Source organism: Eschrichtius robustus, chromosome 5, assembly GCF_028021215.1.
Source record: "Eschrichtius robustus isolate mEscRob2 chromosome 5, mEscRob2.pri, whole genome shotgun sequence".
Taxonomy (NCBI): domain Eukaryota; kingdom Metazoa; phylum Chordata; class Mammalia; order Artiodactyla; family Eschrichtiidae; genus Eschrichtius; species Eschrichtius robustus.
In genome coordinates, this window is record NC_090828.1 from 21,299,225 (window position 1) to 21,314,793 (window position 15,569).

At 45.8% G+C, this 15,569-nt stretch overlaps 1 protein-coding gene across 3 annotated transcripts in view; it reads right to left on the minus strand.

Annotated features, from left to right (window-relative positions):
- The window catches only part of SMARCAL1 (SNF2 related chromatin remodeling annealing helicase 1), a 48,986-nt gene extending 35,656 nt beyond the window's left edge, over positions 1-13,330 (minus strand). For 2 of the 3 annotated variants that reach the window (XM_068544503.1, XM_068544505.1), the window contains exons 1-6: positions 13,111-13,330; positions 11,983-12,019; positions 10,720-11,588; positions 10,090-10,140; positions 6,387-6,629; positions 3,983-4,033 (exon numbers count right to left, since the gene is read on the minus strand). In XM_068544503.1, the coding sequence (XP_068400604.1) occupies positions 3,983-4,033; positions 6,387-6,629; positions 10,090-10,140; positions 10,720-11,530 (1,156 nt within the window). In that variant the 5' untranslated portion in view covers positions 11,531-11,588; positions 11,983-12,019; positions 13,111-13,330. The remainder of the gene's footprint in view (positions 1-3,982; positions 4,034-6,386; positions 6,630-10,089; positions 10,141-10,719; positions 11,589-11,982; positions 12,020-13,110) is intronic. The other variant, XM_068544502.1, reaches the window with a different exon arrangement.
- Positions 13,331-15,569: the final 2,239 nt, after the last annotated feature.

Genomic DNA, 15,569 nt, shown 5'->3' on the forward strand with positions numbered 1-15,569 from the left:
AAACAACAGCAAAGGGCAGAGTCCATGCAAAGGCCACCAACTGACAACAATGCACGTGGCCCTGCACACTTTTGACCTTTTCCACGAGGGAATAAGCATCTCCTCTCGAGAGAGGTGAGTTTTCCGGGTATTGGCAAGCTGAGGCCTGTGGGCAAATCAGTCTATTACCTGTTCTGGTAAATAAAGTTTCACTGGAACACAGTGGTGCCTATTTGTTCATGGACTGTCGTTTACTGCTTTCATGCCATAACGGTGGACCTGAGTCGCTGGGACAGAGACCGCATGGCCCACGAAGCCTAAAATGTTTATTATCTGGCCCTTGACAAAAAAAGTTTACCAACCCCTGCTAAGCTTAGAGTCTAAACTATTACTAAGGGTGGCCATGACTCTCCTTCAATTAAAGCTTATATTTAGGGGTCTTTACTTTCCTTCCACGTGTGCTGGTTCCAGACCCCAATATAATGGATGGGGAAATCTCTTCTAGTCAGAGTCTTTAACCCAGGTGGGAAAAATAAATGACCCCGGATCTACACGGAAATAAAAGAAAATCAATTTCACTGATTTTTCTTTTTGAAGGAATTTAGCTTCACCTGATTTTAAAATTAAGAGGAAAAAAAAGAAACCCTTTATTCAACAGAGAAACAGAAAAAGAAGAAAAAAAACAGAGATATAAATAAAACATAATTCTGGGGGGCGGGGGACGGCAGGAGAAGACAAGTTAAAAATTTAAAAGTTAGAGAAAAGAGGAGAGACCTAGAAATCCCTGGGAGTAGAATTATCATTAAACTTCTAATCACAGCCTGCTGTCCTACAGTTGTAGCTTTCAAGATGTTCTTCCCTTTCAACATTTCCCTTGAAAACTCTAATTAGAAGAGTCAGGAGAGTGACCATCGTTTACAGATCCTTGATTGCTGTTTATCTTTTACCTTTTCGGGGCACCCTGAGATAGTCATAGCAACCCACCAAGGGGCTAACTGGGTCCTCCAGGAATCCAGGAGAAGGAATCAAATAGAGAACTTGCGTCTATTTCATCTCTACCCGATATTACTTGAAATTCTAAGGTTGTCAGTTCTCTATTCCATATGGTCACACGGTATTCCAAAAGTCTTCTGTCACAACCGTCAACTGGCAATTGCAAATACTGATGTGAATATGGAGGGCTGAGCCATCTACTGCCCCCTGAAATTGCCTTGCCTTTTCAGTATATTTGAATCCATCTCTCTCTTTCCCTAAATAGAGGTATCAGTTATTTCTGGAAACAGTTTGCATGAACAGAATCACCATGATGAGAAATTAGGTAAGGTTGATGGCTTAATATAAAAGAGAGTGTCCATGTTGATGCAGAAACACACTGCATGCTTCCGAATTAAATCTGAGCGTGCTGATTTCTGCACACTTCAGGAGACTGAGCACTCCACGTGCTTTCAGAACCCATTTTCATTTTAATCCTAGTGATCTTCAGCACTCAAATACCTGATGAAAGCTAAGGAAGGGCTATCGATCCAGCTGCTGTGAAACACAGGGCTTTGTAAGCATTGTGTCCTTTCGGCCACTCAAGAGGAAAAAACACCCACTTTCTACTGTTTCCTATCGACTAGTATCTCCCCAAATCCCATGCTGCTGGTCCAGCCAACTGAGCGTGTTTCTGAGACAGCCTCCATTCGCTGTCAGCGACCCACCGCTATCCCTTCCCTGTGCTGGAAGACGACAGGAACGTGCAGTCTGGCTTCATGAGTCACACAGAAGTGTTTCTGTACAACAGCTCTCCGGCAGAACGCTACCGGGCCACACAGCAGAGAGATGCTAACGTTTTCAGATAGCAGCTGACAAGATCACTGAGGGGGACGAAGAACCCTTCTGGACTGTGACAGGCGGGGGGGAAACACAAGGCCTCATGCCAGTTTCACTGCGGGCAGGAGGAAGCAAGTCACTTAGGAAAGAGGGAGGAGGATCGCTCTGCGGCTGGCCGGACCTGGAGACCGCAGTCACCACATTAGCAGTGAGCACTCACACGCCCAGTTCTCACCGTCACTTCTCAGTTAGTTTCACGCGCACACGGTCACTAGCTCAGGTCAGTGATCTGATTTCACATGCGAGACCTAGGGGTGAGGAGAGAGGTGCCAATTCCCCAGGTTTACAATCTGCTGACCGTGGAACTGGAAGCAAGCTGGGAACGGCAGTGTCCTGCAGCGCCTCATCACCTCGGCTTCTGACGTCATAGACCAGGGCCTCTAAGTTTCCTAGTGGGTCACATCACAAACTCAAAATGGCAATTCTAGTCAGACTTCACTGTGACCCTAACAAGGCTCCCGACAAGGAAAACAACTGTTTTCCTTCTCTGGGTCCAAATTTTTCCCAATCTATGAGATGGGGAGAATCAGTCTTATATTCTATGAACTCTTGACTCTAGAATTCTTAACTCCAGACCCATGGAAATTATTAATATCAAAGGCAAAATCTTATGTGTGGCTGTTATGTGCATTTTTCTGGGTGAAGAATCCATTGTTTTCAGCAGATGTTTCAAGGAATCTATGGCCCTCAAGACTTGGAACCATTATATAACGCTGTGTAAGTTGCAAGTCATGGTTTTTCAACATTACATTCATCTGCTAGTGCTGTAAATATCCTGCTTTTTGTTGCTCCATAAAAGTCAAAGCCTTTATAGCTCACATATTTATATGTCTTTCTGTGGTTGAAAGACAAAGGGGTGAGAGGGAAAAACTCACTCCTACCGCTCATCAAAAATTCAGCTTTGGCCAAATAATCTGCTCTAAATCACGAGTTCCAAATAGCAGCAGCCAAGGGGTCTCAGATCAACGTCAGCCATCCTTCCTGCTTCAGCTAGTGGTTGCTGATACTAAGTAACTCATCATATTCAAACTTAACCTTGAGTTTGCAGCAAGTCTTTCCTCAAGGAATCAAAAGCTCTTCCTTTATATTTAATTTCTGTCAGTAGGGCAAATCTGGATTAAACACCCCGTTTTTTACTGAAGGGACACATAGGACCCAGAATATCGAATTACCTACCTGACGTTGCACAGTAAGTCACATGAGGAGGAGACAGAGGGAAGAGAGCCTCTTCCTTAAAGCCCTAGCCTGGTGGGCAAGACAGTCAGTGATGTGGATCCCCACTCCCAGCCCCACTGAGCTGGAGCATGTCTCTCCTGGCCGAACCCTGGTACCAGAAAGTTCTCAGGGGGTCAAGCAGGAGGAACCTCCATCGGGCCGGCTGCACACCCACTGCAGAATATCGACGGTCTGGAAGATGGGTAACAGACTGGTATTCCAGGACAGGCTGAGCTATGACCACACCCCGACCTCCTTTCTCTGGCATACTGGAATTCATTCACTGCCCCACCCAAGCAGAGCACAGAGAAGAAAAATGATAAGCCCAAACTGGCTTCCCCTTCTTGTAGTTACATCTGTACACATGGCCCTTCCCTTGGTGAGACTCCAAAGCGCTTATTAAACGCTGATGCGCCCTGGTCTTGGCTTCTGCCTCTGGCAGAGCTCAGCCCTTGATGAAGCCTGTAACCACTAAGGCTCTCCAACTTTCACAGACCATCTGGTTCTAGAAGTAAGCTGAGAGAGCCTGTTCTTAGAGGGAATCTAAAGTAGCTTCCATCTAAGCTCAGCAATCCTAGCTTGCCTCTGATTCCCAAAATCCACAAACCCTCACTTCTAATACTTCTATGATGGGTGTGAGGTTTCACAGGCCTCAAGAATTTGACTAGTACCGCCTCACCCTGATGGAAGATGAGACCCTGCACGTGCTTGGGCTGCTGTAAAGCCGCCATCCCAGAGCACAGGGACATGGCTGCCCGAGACCAACTTCACCTTTACTAGTCCTGTACGCAAGCATGTGAAGTTATCGCAGTGGAGGGGAGGAAGGAGGTGATTCTTTCAAAATACATTAAATTTAAGGCACATAATTAAGGCTTAACAACAGCATGATATAAAACAAGCAAGGTGGTCAGCTCACTTAGTTTACTGTACTCTTCCAGGAGAAAGTTCCACTTCCTGGTCTTGACATCTGCAATGACAAGAAACAAATAGGCAAACATGACACCCTGCCCTCCTGCAATGTCACCACACTTACTCATTCATTCCCTGCTTTCACAAACCCCCAGGAACCTCGGGTGATGTGGCTGATCTTGTGCCCGGCACTGAGGACACAGAGATGGAGTACCAGTAATCGAGGCTTTCACAGAATTCAGGGAGGAAAGACAAGCAGACATGAAGATAGCACTGGGCTGTAAGCGTGGTGATAAAGGGAGCTATGGGGACACAGGACTGGGGACGGCCCAGCAAGTCAGAAAAACCCTGAATCTCCAAGGTCGGGATAATACTGTAGCTTGCACTTATTCATTGCTTACCTTAAGCCAGGCACGGTGCCAAGAGACTCATACGCACCATCTCATCAGTTCCTCAATACGTTATAAGCTGGGCACCATTATCAGCTCCATTTTGTACATGGAAAACAAGCTACATGTGGTCAGTGTGGTCAAACAGTCTATGTTCAAATCCCAGGTCTGCCGCTTCCTGGACGGGTGACTTTGGGCAAGTTATGTAACTTCCCTGTGCCTCAGTTCCACATCTGAAAAAGGAGCACCCTATAGCCCCTGCCTCACAGGGTTCTTGTGAGGATTACATAAAATTTAAACGTAAAATGCTTATGAAAGAGTTTCTGGCAAACAACGCACTCAAAAAAGGGTAAACAATGCTAAATTATTATTATTATTCCACCTTCTGATTAGTACGGTGTAGCATAAACTACACATGATATTAACTAAGCAGGGTGAGCGTCTGGCTACCCAACATCGACTAATTACTTAGGTTTTCCTACCAATCGACCTTCTGAGAAAATCAAGCAAGCTTCAACTCAGTTAAGTGCTTTCTGGGCAGCAAAAATGAATTCTTCTCTGTCTGGTCACTGAAGAAGCAAGGCAGTTAGGGAAAAGGCATCATGGATACTTTGAGTCCACTTCAGGAAAGAAGCAAGGTGGCCCAGGTGTAATCTGACAGAAAGACCCAAAGCAGAGCGACTACTCTTGATGTGGGAGTAGTGCAGGAGACCCTTTCTGACAAGAGCATGATCCTGGCAGTGGCAGGGCAGCAAATGGGAAAGTCTGTGAATAATTGCTATGGCCACCCCCCCCACAAAAAAAAAATCCAATCATGGTGTTTTAACGTCTAGGGGCCTGGGCAGGGTTGCGTGTGAATATTTTCACTGTTCTCATTCCTCCCCAAACAGCAGAGCATGTCAGGAGTGTGATTTCAAAGGCCACAGGTCAGAAGACACAGGTCATCGGGACTTGCCTTTTGAGGGCCACCCCAAGCGGAAGCCGAACACCTGAGGGGCCAGGGGAGGCAATGCTCTCTGGACTGAGGCTGGGCCCTGCACATTGTGCCTAAGCCCTACTCACCAGCCTGCTCTCACCAGTCAAAACTCTCTCCATCTAAGGGATAAAAACGCAACAGCCAGCATCACCGGCTCCTGAAGGAACCCCCGACCTTGATGAAAGCTCACTGAGCAGGTCATTCCACAGAGGTTTGCTCCGTGATGCTGCCTGCACGTAGTGTCTCAAAGGCAGGAGGTTTTAAAGGTTTGCTTTCTACTTGCCTAGGGAAATGCTAAAAGCATTTCAAGAATGGGAATACAAATCCATAAAAGCCACACTGTTTTGTAAAACAGCACGGCCCAAGCTAAGAATGAAACACAGGCGTTCAGAATTCTTCTGCTCTTTATTCTGATGCGGCAGCTTTTGAAGAACTTCACAAAAAATAAAGCAAAACTGCTTTGCTTTCGCTGGTGGTTTTCAATCCTGGCTGATTATTAGACTCACCTGAAGATTTTTTCAAACGCCAATGCCCAGACCCCACCTCAGGCCGATTAAATCAGTAGCTCTGGGTGGGAACCAGGCACCGGCTTTCATTCTGGGGGTGGCGGTCGGCAATCTGTGATTTACCCACCCCTCCAGGTGGTTCGGAGGCATGCTCAAGTTTGAAAATCACTGGCTTAGTCTACCCAAAGGCATTTATTTTTATGGCAGGTGCCTATTTTTCAAGCTCTACTAAGGACAAAATAAAACTAAATGGGTTTAAGTGGCTGAAGCAGGAACTGACCTGCTTCTACCAAGAAGACAGTGCCCAGGTGACTGGGGAAGGAGTCTTCTCTTTGCGAGGCCTTTAAAGACAAAGCAGGCCCCACTATGTGTTCAACAATCTGGAACAATTTAGGGAGCATCTTTCTACAGGGAGAGGAGGAGATTAGAAAGGCTCTACCATGAAAGTTATTTCTGAACATTTAAAGAGAGGAAAACACCCTAGTCTGAGATCACAGGCCACTCTGCATCCTGGAAATCAGGCAGAGGCCGACTACTTGCCGTATTTTCTGGAATCCATCTGTTTAAACAGCGCAATCAGGTCTTCTGAATAGCTGATGTCTGCCTCAAAGCGGGCCCGGGAGATGAGTACGCACTGCCCTTTGACAAAGGCAAGGGATGGAGCTACAGGAAGGCAGGTCTGGGTTGCAATGCCGCCGCTGCTGGTAGAGGGTGACTCCACGTGGCCCTCGGCCCCTTCCAAAGGCTGCAGAGTGACAGCCTGGAGGTGCTGGGCTGCTTTCACTGCCGAAGAAGAAAAGGACAGAGGTGACAACCCAAGCGACTTTTTCGCGGCCCTGGCATGCTAAAGCAGGCACAGGAGGAGGGCAGGGGCAGGGTGAGGAGGAAGTTCGCTGGGCAGGCAGGAGAGAAAAAGCGTAGTCAGATGCGGAAGGTGTGCAGGTGTGCTTTAATTGGGGCTTCAGGTATTTCAGGATTTCCTGAATGTAACTCTTCTATTCCTTAGGTTTCCCAATTTAAAAAACTTAGAATTCAGAAATGAACACGGGGGACAGGGATCTCACCAGGATGGGTAAACTTATCAGATAATTTCTGTGGCCATGTCCGAGAAGCCACTGAAGGAAGTCAACACACCAGAAGTCACCCCCTTAACCCTGTTCCCAGGTCACTGCTCTGTCCACCGCTGGGAGGACAAGGAAGGAGACACAGGATCATCAGGCCACAGGTGTACAGTGCTGACCCTTATTTTCTCTATTACTGAGGCATTTTATAGATTAATAGATTTGACGACATAGAGCTAAACTGTCAAAAAACACAAACTGAAACGAAAGGCAAAAATAGTGAATAAAGATATTTGCAAGAAATATGAACAGAGCTCATACTTTAAAAAAAATACTGGGCTTCCCTGGTGGTGCAGTGGTTGAGAATCTGCCTGCCAATGCAGGGGACACAGGTTCGAGCCCTGGTCTGGGAAGATCCCACATGCCGCGGAGCAACTAGGCCCGTGAGCCACAACTACTGAGCCTGCGCGTCTGGAGCCTGTGCGTCTGGAGCCTGTGCCTCGCAACAAGAGAGGCCGCGATAGTGAGGGGCCCGCGCACCGTGATGAAGAGTGGCCCCCGCTCGCCGCAACTACAGAAAGCCCTCGCACAGAAACAGAGACCCAACACAGCCAAAAATAAATAAATAAATAAATGAAAAAAAAAATACTAAGACCACATAAGATAAGAAGTTAGGCAACCAATTCAAAAGGGGGAAAATGACCAATAGACATTTGGAGAAACGTGCAACTCCGCAAACAATCAGAGTAATAAAAAGCCATTTTTAACTTATCGAACTTGCAGGATTAGAAAAATAGATATCAGATAGGAATAAAACCTTTTGGAAAACAATTTGGCAATATACAGCAAGAGCCCTAAAAAGTGATCATAATGACTCACCTTCTAGGAATCGATCTCAACTAACACAAGTTGAAAAAACAAAATCTTATAGACCAAGGTGTTCCTTACAACTTTGATACTGGGGAAACTAGGAGCAAATTAATATTAAACAAAAAGAAAATGATTTACCCAGTATATGACATTCTTTTTTTTTTTTTTTTTGGTTGCGCCGTGCAGCATGTGGGATCTTAGTTCCCTGACAGGGACCGAACCCGTGCCCCGTGCACTGGAAGGCGGAGTCTTAACCACTGGACCACCAGGGAAGCCTCTATCACACTTTCTTACAATGGAGAATGTTATATAGCCATTATAGCCATTAGTTTGTTTGTTTTTTGGAAGAAATTTTGGAAAAGACAAAAAACGCTATTAAGTATGAAATCATTTTTTTGGAGGTCAAAGTGGTTCAATAATGGACACGCACATTTTCATCACCCAGAATTAACTGTTTAACATGCACCATTAGAATAAAAGTGCTTTATGCGGGAACATTAAGTAAAAAAGGCAAGATACAGATTACATTACATATAGAAAACATTGTATATCTTAATGCATAGGAAAAAAAGGCTGGAAGGAACAAAACTAAAATGCTGGCAGTGGTTAAGTGAGTGGGGACAGACGGGGGTGGGGGAGGATGGCTGGTTTCTCTTCTTTGCACATTGACATACTTTCCACATGACCTACAGTGAGTGTGTGGTAGGGTTAAAAAGGCAAAATTCAGAGGTGGACCCAAACAAATAACAGAAAGACTGACAGTCTTCATACGTTGCATTAATAAAAAGTATAATCTACTAAGATGACACAGCAATCATCAACTATCCGAAAATTAAGAAACAAGGGTAAAGGCACAAATCCACAGTTGTTGGGAGAGTGTTCAAGGTATATCTTGGTAGAGAGCAGATTGAGTATGCAAAACATTGAGAAGGATACAGAGGAGCTAAACAATTCCTAATCAGCAAAATTCACCTGAAAGCTAAAGACAGAATTTTGTGCCCAATGAACAGTTAAAAAAAAAAGTATGTGGAGCATTACCAAAAACAACCATACTGCACAGAAAACCTAAAAGAATTTGCAAAAGCATTGGTCACCTGAGTCACCATGCCTTGTGGTCAGAGGACAGGAGTAAAAAGAGGACAAAACAAACAAAACAGAGACTTTTTAAACAGTCTCTGTAGGTTACTTTTGTATACATATATAAAAGTATAAGAAAAGCAAAAAAAAAAAAAAATTGACATGTCATGAAAAAAATTTCGTAACAGTGGAAATCACTGGCTTAACATGAGCAATAACACAACACCAGGTGTCAAGACCTACAGTGTTAACCCAGAGCACTGGCTCTCCTCCCCACAACACCTAACAAATGGATCAAAATAATGGGAAAAGCGAGCTCCCCCAAACCTAGTGTCAAACATTTCAAGAGGCAGAGGACAAGGAGAGAAACAGGAAGTTCTGCAGGGAGGGAGCTGTCCCATCACCCCCAGAAACTGTACTGGTGATGTCAGAGAATTCCACCTCGTGCCCCAAATCTGTGGAGGAGTAACCTCACCATGCATCCTCTGCTTTTCCCTTTTTGAACTGGCTGGGGACAGAGAGGGCATAGAAATGGCTGCCGGGAGGGAAGAGTAGAACGGGAGATGAAGACACTCAGGGCTGACTCTAACAGAGGTGCAGGCTTCAGGCACTAGGACAAGGTGACAAAAACCTTGGTGTAGGACAGTCAACAAAATCTCAGAAGACAGAGTGGTGCGCACCCAGGGGCCCTGACCACCACCAGACATGACACAGGCTGGAGCCAGCCTGGGCAACACCCGCTCCCTGCACTCTCCGGTTTGTGCTGTCTGCTGACCGGTTACCGTTCCTGGGAGCAGGGCCGGCACAGCTGCCTGGCATGGCTGGCGCCTGCAGTCCAGTGGGAATATACACTCTGAAGTCAGGTGGCTTGGGTTTGAATCCCAGTTGTACAACCGATTGGCTGTGTGACCCTATGTTAGTTACAGAGCCTCTCTGGACCTCAGTTTTCCCATCTGTAAAATGGTTGTTATAAGGAATAAAAGAGGTAGCATAGATAAGGGGCTTAGAACAGCCAAGCATGTAGCAGGTTCTGTAAGTGCTAGCTTCTGTTAACATGACCGGTGCCCTCCTCCCAAGGACCTGCCTCATTAGGCTGACCATGGGGAGAAGGAAGAGGAGCCCTGGGATGACGTCCCAAAAGCCATCTGAACCACAAGCCAGACTATATCCGCTACTCGAGGAACTTTTCAATACCAGCATCCCCCTGCATGAGGGGGGACCACACACCTACTTACTTAGGGCACCGTAGTCGGTCATGCTGAAGTTCCACGTCTTGGTGGCAGGATCTGAAATGAAACAGAAGTACCTGGTTTGCCCACAGTAAGGTTGATGACTGCTGGTATGAGCTGTACTTGGACATTCAATAAGGGTTTGTTAAATGAACGAATGAATGCTAAGTTCAAAACAGCTGACTGAAAAGCCCCTACTGATGTACAAGATCCCCGTAGAGGACAAACAGCAAATATAAATGAGGATAATGCTTTGGCTCTGCCCTTCTGCAAGAAGCAACCTGAGCAAGCCACGTCACCTGGCTGAGCCAGTTCCATCGCCTTTAAAATGGAAATAACACCTACTTCTCACAAAAAACTGTTTTAGGCTTAAGTGCTACACTGCATACAAAGCACCTGGCAGGGGAACTATTCATCCATTCTCCATGTGGCCATGTGGCAGCCCCCAAGCATGGCAGCTGTTTGAAGGAACGTCTATTATAAAAGGAAACATGAGCTAAAACAGAACATTTTTAACAACTGGATGGGCATAATGTGCCAATGCACTCTCTTCATATTTATGAGAAACTGTTAGATTTAAAGAGACTCTAGAAGTAGGAAAAAACACCTGAAAGAATTAGATAGAAGACTCATTACCGTAACGTCTGCTGGGCAGACTCTTGAACACTGCAATGAGCTCCTCGTTGTACCCAATCTTCACCTGGAAACGATCACCGATTTTTATGCATGTTCCCTGCTGGGAGCCTGCTGCCTTGTGGAGTGGGGTCCCTGATTTCTGTTGTAGTCTTTCTTCTGTCCTGGGCATCAGACTCCCTGAAACGTTCTGCCCAGAGGTGGAGGGTCTTGCCATCCTGGCCTCGAATTCAGGATCCCTGGGAGGCTGTCCACAGGCAGAAGCTGCTGTCTCCTGGAAATTCTTTGCTCTGGCCAAAGGCTCATGAGTTGTGTTAACAAAGGGTGTCGATTTGGTCTTGTGTGAAGCCTGGATCTGACCTGGCTCTAACCCATAACCCCAGAGCTGTTCGCTGGAGACCGCTGGAGGACTGTTTGCCAAGGGAGGGGAGATCCCAGCGAGAGTCACTTGATTTGGTGGGCGGTGGCCCGGGCAGGCTGTGGGCATCTCTTCTTGCCTCTGCCATGTCCCCTTTGCCTGCTCTGAGGTGCTGAGTTGAAAACTGCGGGAATTTTGAGGTCTCTGATCACCATCAGATGAACTCCTGGGATTCTGTTGCTTGAAAATGACACCATGGCTCCCTGACTTAGAAGGATCCTGGTGGAGGTGTCTGGAAGGGCCCTGCTTGGACTGGGAAGGTTTGGCAGCAATGTTGGAGCCCGAGACTGCGTTCTGATGCTGTTCTGCTAATAATTTCTCAGCTCTACGGGCCAGAGCCTTTTGCCGATTCTCTTCAATTTTTTTCCTCTGCTCCTCTGTAAGGGGCAAGGACATTTTAACAGGGAAATGTTCATGCAGGAATGTCAATCTTTAATCGGAAACTTGGCAAAAGCTGAGAAAGGAAAAACAGTATTGAAATAAACATTAAATGTATGTATTTGCTTACCTTGATTTTAACAAGCTTTTGTCCCAGGAAATGCACAAGGAGCCAAAGGATATATGAAAGTTTCTTTTATAATTAAACACATACCCACACAGATAGTAGGTAGCATATGCCAAAAACCATGACTCTGACAAAAAGTAAAAAGCAAGGTCGATCAAATCCAAAGGCAAAAAGGTATTTCAACTGCAATATTTTTCTCCCTCTCATCCACCAGCCAACATGAGTTATCAGATCCCAAAAAGATATATAGTGCAACCTAAACCCATCAGATAATGAGAAGGGCGACATTTCAAACTAGAAAGGATAATGGATTAGACTGACATAGACCAAAACAACCACATACCATGGCGTGACACTTGCTAAAACAGCCTCTTTCCGACCTGGAAGAAGGAAAAAAGCTTAGCATCACATACGCTGTACACTGAATTCACCCCTCGAATACCATCGTTTTATCATTCCTGGCAAGTCAATCTGCAGGTGGTAAACCCACCACCATAGAGCAACGAGTGACTCTTCTGGAAAAATAAGGAAAAAAAAAAGTAATACGCTCATTGTACAAATTCAGACGCTACATAAAGATGTAAAGAAAAGAGTAAAATTAATCTGTAATCTCAGTATCCATCAATAACCACTGTTCATAGTTTAGAATACAGTATAATTCTGATCCTTTTCTATCCATATCCATAGATACAGGTCATGTATAATATTTGGAAGACAGATGATTTATTACAAAATAGGATTATTATATGTGTTCTGTTTTGTATCCCTATCCCGATTTTTTTTTTTCCAATTAATTACGTAGGTTATTTTTCTATGAGCTGAGCCACTTTTATAATACTCTAGACCCAGGCGCTGGACACCAATTTCTCTGGCTTGATTCGAACTGAAGAGCCGCTACCCAATGTAACGCCACGTAATGTTTATAATGATGATAAGGTGGGGGGCCTCTGAGAAGCTCCCCAGGGTAAAACGGTTTCCTTCCTGCTGGGGCTCTCTTTGACAGGAACTCCAAACATCGATCCCTAGAGACCTTCCACTTCCTCCAACCACCAGCAGTTAAGAAGGGGTTAGGGAAAGGCATCGTTCCCGGGCTCGGCTGCAGTTCTCAGGCTCCCCGGGTAAAACACTCCTGCCTAACTTTCCAACCAGCGCTCTGCTGCGCCCCCAAACTCTCCAGGTCCAAGGCCAAGTGCGCTGCCTCCACTAGCCAGGGGAGCCGACGCCATGGGATGAAGTCCCAGTGATCAGCCCCAAACCATAGGCCATCCCACTACATGGACGCCCCTCTTCTTTGTGCTGAGACCTGTGTTCCACCCCATTTTGGGGGCGCGCCTCTCCCCGACCTGGCAGTATGGGAGCGCCACTCCCACCCCTATCATCTCCACCTGGATTCACCCTTTCCGTTGGCCCACTCCCTGCTCCAGGGTGGCATTTGGTCTCGTCCGCCACCGCTGCCTTTCTCCCAGCTTACCTTCTCACCCGGTGAGGCCTAGAACGCGAGCCACATTCGCGCCCGACCCCGAACCCAGGCGCGTCTCCAGGGCCCTCCCGAGCCAGGTTACTCTTCCGGGTAGCCGGTTAGGCCCAGTTACTCGAGCGCTGCCAGTTCGCTCGCTTTATTTCAGCAGCCGGGCCTCAGAGGTAGTGCTGGTGGTGGTGGGGTCGCTCCCCGAGCAACTACACTTCCCAGAGGGCAACGCGGCCCCAGTTACACTTTAAAAAGTGAAAGACCTCAGACGGAAGACACGAGCGGTGCTGCAAGGCCTTCTGGGATTTGTAGTTTGAACTCGGAGCCTGGTGAGAACTAGGGGACGCAACGCCGTGGGCGGGGGTGAAATCGTGCACCCTGGGAATTGTAGTCCTCGAGTCCCTCAAAGGTTTCAGCAAGCACCGGATCGTGAAAGCCTGGGTCGTTGTTTCCAAAACTGGAGTCACGCTGTCAGGAGTTGTCGGAGGTTTTTGTTTTTTTGTTTTCCATGCTCTTCCTTATTTTTATTAGCACCCAGGAAGGAAGCAATATGAGCTGTGCAAAATGTACAACATCGTAGTAACACAGAGTTTGATTTGACAAGCCAAAGGTAACCTTGCAATTTAAGCACCACCTGCTGTTCCAACCCCGACCTGACCTTCTTGGATCAAAAGAGAATTAGCACTGTCGTCACTGTCATTGTTGTCATCATCACTGTCTTCATCAGTCATTGTGCTGAGCATTTAATGTGAATTATCTCATTTAATCCTCACTACAACCTTAAGGAACACACAGTATTTGTATCCCCCTTTTACAGATGGGAAAACTGAGCAGCTCCTGGATAACTTTTTCAAAGCCTTATTAGCCTATTTGTGATTCTGACTCTGGAGCCCACACTTTTGAGAGAAAATTAGTAAGCTGACACTATCAGAGTCAGTTTACCCCATTTCTGAGCACCAACACCCTTTCCATTCCATAATCAACTCCACTATTAAATATTGGTGGTAAATATAATATTTCCCTGTCATCAGTATTCACATAAATGTTGCTATTCTATTTTCAAACATGGCTCATTTAAAAACAAAGAGGTAGATCTCTACTTAAGGATTTGGAAAAATGGCCAAGATGTATTGTTAAGAAAAACAAAGCACATCAATGTGTATAGTTTGATCCATTAAAAAAAAAAAAATCCCTACCTATCAATGCATGTAAACTCATAGTTCAGGAACAGGGGAGGATGGGATACACTCCTCTCCTTTTTAATCTATATTTTTCTGAATTATTTGAATTTTCTTATAATAATCATATAGAACTTGTGTGACTTTTGAAACAGTAAATCGGGTTTTTTTTTTTTAATTAATTAATTAATTTATTTTTATTTTTGGCTGTGTTGGGTCTTCGTTTCTGTGCGAGGGCTTTCTCTAGTTGAGGCAAGCGGGGGCCACTCTTCATCGCGGTGCGCGGGCCTCTCACTATCGCGGCCTCTCTTGTTGCGGAGCATAGGCTCCAGACGCGCAGGCTCAGTAGTTGTGGCTCACAGGCCCAGTTGCTCCGCGGCATGTGGGATCTTCCCAGACCAGGGCTCGAACCCGTGTCCCCTGCACTGGCAGGCGGATTCTCAACCACTGCACCACCAGGGAAGCCCCGGGTTGGTTTTTTAAATGACAAAAACATTGGCCTGGCTATAGGCCTTGAGTGAAGTTCAGCACTAGATAGTGTTCAAATCTCAGCTCCACCCCTTTTATTGGCCACATCAACACATGACCATGCCTCTAAGTTCTCATCTGTAAAGTTAGGATGAGAAAACAGTACCACCTTGCTAAATCTTCTTGTGGTGAGGATCAAATTGAGAAAATACGGGAGAAGCACTTAGTGAACTGTGAAATCCCAGAACAGATGGGAGAGGGATGTTGCTATTATTTGAGGTCAATCCTCTCAGGTCCTTCATTTCTCTGCACCCAGCAGCCATTTCCTACTCTATAGTGTGAACAGAAATGAATGAACATCTTTCCCTGCCCTTTCTGTTCCCCAGCCGACTCAGTTAATTTGCTAAGAAAGCTGGGTGCTGGGCACTTCATCCACGTCTGCCACCAATTCATACGACAGTCACTGCCCTTGGCTGTGCTCAGTTGGCTCGCCTGTAGAATGACATATTGCCCTTTGATGTGTGCTAAGAAGGCATGTGGACCAGTGGAGCCTGGATTCTAGTATTCCTATGGATTCATGGGATCAAAATCCCAATTCGGGAAGTCTGGATTTGAACTAAAAGATGTGCTTACCTTTCTAGCTCAAACATTCAAAAATTCTAAGAATAGGAAATTAGAATTATACTCCAATAAAGATGTTAAAAAAAAAAAAGAATTCAGTTAAAAAACACCTTGTCTTCAGAAAGTAAACTAATCAAATACCACTCATTGTTCATATCTGCTTTGTCAACAGCACCGTTTATTGAGTACTGTTAT